Raw genomic sequence first — 5,074 nt, 5'->3', positions numbered from 1 at the left:
GGCGGAGACAGGAGACTCGCTTGAGCCCAGGAGTTGGAGGTTTCTGTGAGCTTTAATGCCATGGCACTCTGCCCAGGGGGACAGCTTGAGGCTCTGTCTCAAAAAAAAAAAAAAAAAAAAAAATATAAATGCTGAAAGCTAAGAAACTAGGCTCTGCTATCCTATAGGTTGTTGGGATTTCTAGAAATGAGAGTCCTTTCTAAAGGACTTAGACTTTAACATTCCCAGCCTCTTATTGGAGACATGCAAGTTCAAAGCTAAGATTTGAGAAGGTAGTAAATTTTTTTTCTCAGCCAAAGCCTAATCTGTTTTAGATTTTGTCAGTATAGGTTAACATTATAAATTGAATTCATAATTTAAAAGCCATTATATTTTGTGGAATGTAAATTTGAATTGCTAATTACTGTTTACACTGTACAGCAATTCTAATCCAGTTTAAACTTTTTTTTTTTTTTTTTTTTTTTTGAGACAGAGTCTCATTTGCTCTCCCTGGGTAGAGTGCTGTGGTGTCATCATAACTCACAGCAAACTCAAACTCTCGGGCTCAAGAGCTCTTCTTGCCCCAGCCTCCCGAGTAGCTGGACTATAAGTGCCTCCCACAATGCCTGGCTAGTTTTTTTTTTCTATTTTTAGTAGAGACTTGCTCTTGCTCAGGTTAGTCTTGAACTCCTGAGCTCAAGCAGTCCACCTACCTGGACCTCCCAGAATGCTAGGATTATAGGCATGAACCACTGTGCCTGTTCTAAACTTTTATGAAGTCTTTAGGTATCAACAAGTTGTTATTAGCAAGCAAACACTAATGTGATCAGGGCCATGATGAAGGAAATACTTGGAATTTTCCAGAGAATGTGTGGGTAACTTACCAACCTGTAATTTTCCCAACCCCTTTTCTCTTTAGGTACTTATACCCATTTCCAGTACCACCTTTACTTTACCAGGTTGAACTTTCTGTGGGAGGACAGCAATTCAATGGGAAAGGAAAGACGAGACAGGCTGCGAAGCACGATGCTGCTGCTAAAGCGCTGAGGATCCTGCAGAATGAGCCCCCGCCCGAGAGGCTGGAGGTAAGGAGAGCAGAGCTGAGGCTCCGGGCGCTCCCCCCAGGGTGGGAGGAAAGGCCTCTCCTCAAGCTAGTTTCTGAGAAGGTGTGTTGACAAGTGTCCATAATTTGTATCATTGGTAGCCTGTTCAAGATGCTGTAGTCTGTAGCTTTCTTGCTTTTCCCGCATTTTTTTAGTTATACATTTTTTTTTTGTTTGTTTTTTTGAGACAGAGCCTCAAGCTATCCCCCTTGGTAGAGTGCTGTGGCATTACAGCTCACAGCAACCTCCAACTCCTGGGCTCAAGCGAGTCTCCTGCCTCCGCCTCCCAAGTAGCTGGGACCACAGGCGCCCACTGCAACGCCCGGCTATTTTTTTTTTTTGGTTGCAGCCGTCATTGTTGTTTGGCGGGTCTGGGCTGGATTTGAACCCGCCACCTTAGGTGTATGTGGCTGGCGCCTTAGCTGGTTGAGCTACAGGCACCGAGCCTAGTTATACATTTTTTAGCAGGGAAGTCACATGCCTTCTTTTTCACTCTGTGGCATAGTTTTTGAGTGACATAATACAGTGTGAACATGTTAGAAAGGTGGTGATTCAGTTGAGTCGTGAAGAACTTGTGGATGAATTCTTCAGTGCTAAATATTATGCTTGTCACAATCTTCAGTGATTTATGGTAGTGGGTCAGAGAATTTTCTGAAGCTGTTTTTGACCAGCCACTATTATATAGAAGGGCTTGTTATCTTTTGCTGTGTAACAAACCATCACAAAACTTGGTGATGATTTAAACATTTGCAGGTATTTATTTTTCTCCTGAACCTGCAATTTAGGCAGAGCTTGGCAGGGTAGTTTTTTTGCTCCACATGGCTTTTGGCCGAGGTGGCTTCTTTCAAAATGGCTCTCTCATGCGGCTGGTAAGGTGGTGCTGGCTGGAGCTCTGGGCCCAGGGACCTCAGTTCTTTTCTGGGTGGACCTATGTGAGGACTGCTTACATTTCCTGATGATATGGTGGCTGAGTTCCAAGAGTGAATGCCCTAGAAGATAGGTAGAGCGTGGGGAATTAGGGAAAAGAAGCAGCTGCCAGTTTCTTTTTCTTCCTTTCCCTTTCCTTTTTTTCTTATCTTTTCTTTCTTTCTTTTTTTGAGACAGAGTGCCATGGCATCACAGCTCACAGCAACCTCCAACTCCTGGGCTTAAGCAATTCTCTTGCCTCAGCCTCCTAAGTAGCTGCTAGGTGTATTTGGCTGGTGCCCTAGCTGCTTGAGCTACAGGCGCTGAACATCTTTCTTTCTTTCTTTCTTTCTTTCTTTTTTTTTTTTTTTGATACAGAGCCTCAAACTGTTGCCCTGGGCAGAGTGTCATGGCATCACAGCTCACAGCAACCTCCAATTCTTGGGCTTAAGTGAGTCTCCTGCTTCTGCCTCCCAAGTAGCTGGGACTACAGGTGCCCGCCACGATGCCCAGCTAGTTTTTGGTTGCAGCCGTCATTGTTGTTTGGCAGGCCCGGGCTGGATTTGAACCCGCCAGCTCAGGTGTATGCAGCTGGTGCCTTAGCTGTTTGAGCCATAGGCTCCAAGCCTTTTTTTTTTATTATGTTTTTTAAGACAGGGTCTTATGCTCTTGTTCAGACTGGAGTGCATCTGAACAATCATAGCTCATAGCAACCTCAAATTCCTGGGCTCAAGCAATCCTTCTGAGAAGCTTTGCTGAGAGTCCTGAGTAGCTGGGACTATAGTGTAGTACATACCACCAGGCCTGGCTGATTTATGTTTTGTAGAGACAGGGTATTGCTATGGCGTTCAGGGTGGTCTTGAACTCCAGGCCTCAAGCAATCTTGTCTTGGCTAGGATTATAGGTGTGAGCTAAAGCATCGACAGCTACTAATTTCTTATGGCCTAGGCCCAGAAACCACGGCATTGCTTCTATGGTATTCTGTGGGTCAAGCAGGCACAGAGCCCAGATGCAAAGGAAAGCTATACAGAGCCCTATTTTTTATTTTAAAATCAAGGTAAAAATTGTGTAACAAATTCACTATTTTAATCATTTTAAGTTAGTGACTTTTAGTACATTTACAAGTGAGAACCTCATTTCTGGATGAGAGGAGTCTTAAAGAATTTGAGGCCATGTTTTTTAACCACCATTTTAATGTTTAGTGACTAAATAGGAAATCAGTGACTCCGTGCTGTTGAGGGGTCAAAGCATTAGTGAATCTCTCTAGTAAGTCACAAATCTAGTCACCAAAGAAGAAACCCAGTGAAAACATTGAGATTTCATGATTCTGTTTACTCATAGCAGGAAATGCCCCTTGAACATGTATCCTCACATAGCCCTTGACTTTTCCTCAGGAGGCAGTTTCACAAAGAAGGTCTTGCACATAACAGTGGGAGTGAAGTGCGCGATGAGATAGGTGGACCTGAGTGGACTCCAGGCAGGGTGCTTGGCCGAGGTCCATTGTAACTGACTGCCACCCAGGGGCACCCTGCTCTGGAGGGCGCTGCTGTGGCTTCATGGCTGTCCGCACTGGAGGGATTCATCTTTCTTTTGTTATGCTGAGTTTCCGTTTTCTGGTGTAATCACTTATTCAAACAGATGATCTGTGTCTAGGGTTCACTGAGAACCAAATACAAGAGAATGGGTTGTAAGTTAAAAGAGGAAAATGTACTGAAGTTAAAAAAATGAGCTATTCAGTGGTGAGATTTGTTAAAACACCAAAAAAGTAGTGTATCCTGAGTTATTTTAATCCTGCCTGGGGGCTATTGTGATTGGAGTCAGGTATCCCTGAATTCCTTCAGCCAGCGGTTGGCAGTGTGGATTGTCTGTATCTCAATCACTTGAGAAATTTTTGTATAAAATCCCTAGACCCAACCTGTGTAATTCTAATGCAGGTCCAGGGTAAGACCAGGAATCTGACTCTTGCTTTTGCTGTTATTGCTGGTGTTATTGTGCTCTTGGAGTGATTCTAAAGCTTGGTCAGAGTTTAGGGACCACTTGTCTGACTACTGTTGGCACTTCCTAGGCAGTTTTTCCCTGGGAGTCTCGCATGGCACTAATCGCTATATTGCTATAAAGGAAAAGTGCCTTTTGGTATCTCTAGTGCTCTCACTCCCTGGAGTAGCCTTGGTTGGCACAATCCTAGGGCAGTGACTAGACAGTGCTTTCCTGGGCTGAGTTTTCATCAGCTGATCTGAAGTCTGTTAGAAGCTTTGCTGAGAATAATGTTTAAATTTACTCGTGCCCCTTGGCTTTCCTCCTCTTTGCTCCATTTCTCTAGCTCTATAGAGTTTGAAGTAGAGACAGTACCTTTTGAAAATGGCTCAGAGATTACCCTTAACCAATGTTTCAGTAAATGTAGACTCATTAACTAGGATAAAGCTTCTCCATAGAGGAAGCTCTGACCCACAGAATCTGTCTACAGTAGATATCAAACATGAAGTGTATACAACAAAGAGTGTATTTAAGTACGACTAAAACTAAAATGAGAGACCTTAACTCTTTTAATACTCTGAGTGTCCATTGTACCCATTTTCTTTCTTTCTTTTTATTATATTAAGAAATGAAGTCTTGGCTTGGTGTCTGTAGCTCAGTGGCTAGGGTGCCATCCACATACACTGAGGTTGGTGGGTTTGAACCTGGCCCACGCCTGCCAAACAGTAATAACTACAATAAAAAAATAGCTGGGTGTTGTGGTGGGCACCTGTAGTCCCAGCTACTTGGGAGATGGAGGCAAAGCCCAAGAGTTTGAGGTTGCTGTGAGCTGTGAGGCCATGGCATTCTGCCCAGGGCAACATGGTGAGACTCTGTCTCAAAAAAAAAAAAAAAGAGTGGCACCATAGCTCAGTGGGTAGGGCGCCGGCCACATACACCCAGGCTGGCAAGTTTGAACCTGGTCAAAAAATAGCCAGGCGTTGTGGCCAGCACCTGTAGTCCCAGCTACTTGGGAGGCTGAGGCAAGAGAATTGCTTAGGCCCAAGAGTTTGAGGTTGCTGTGAGCTGTGATGCCGTAGCACTCTACTGAGGGGTGACATAGTGAGACTCTG

The 5,074-nt window shown here is 44.2% G+C and overlaps 1 protein-coding gene across 5 annotated transcripts in view; it reads left to right on the top strand.

Moving 5' to 3' along the window:
* STAU1 (staufen double-stranded RNA binding protein 1) overlaps positions 1-5,074 on the top strand; it is a 66,624-nt gene that overhangs the window by 35,556 nt on the left and 25,994 nt on the right. For all 5 annotated transcript variants that reach the window (XM_012803881.2, XM_012803879.2, XM_012803874.2 and 2 more), the window contains exon 3: positions 899-1,064. In XM_012803881.2, the coding sequence (XP_012659335.1) occupies positions 899-1,064 (166 nt within the window). The remainder of the gene's footprint in view (positions 1-898; positions 1,065-5,074) is intronic.

The sequence above is a fragment of the Otolemur garnettii genome, unplaced genomic scaffold (genome assembly GCF_000181295.1).
Source record: "Otolemur garnettii isolate 467f Iridium unplaced genomic scaffold, OtoGar3 scaffold00023, whole genome shotgun sequence".
Taxonomy (NCBI): Eukaryota; Metazoa; Chordata; class Mammalia; order Primates; family Galagidae; genus Otolemur; species Otolemur garnettii.
This window is presented reverse-complemented; position numbering and strand designations above follow the sequence as displayed.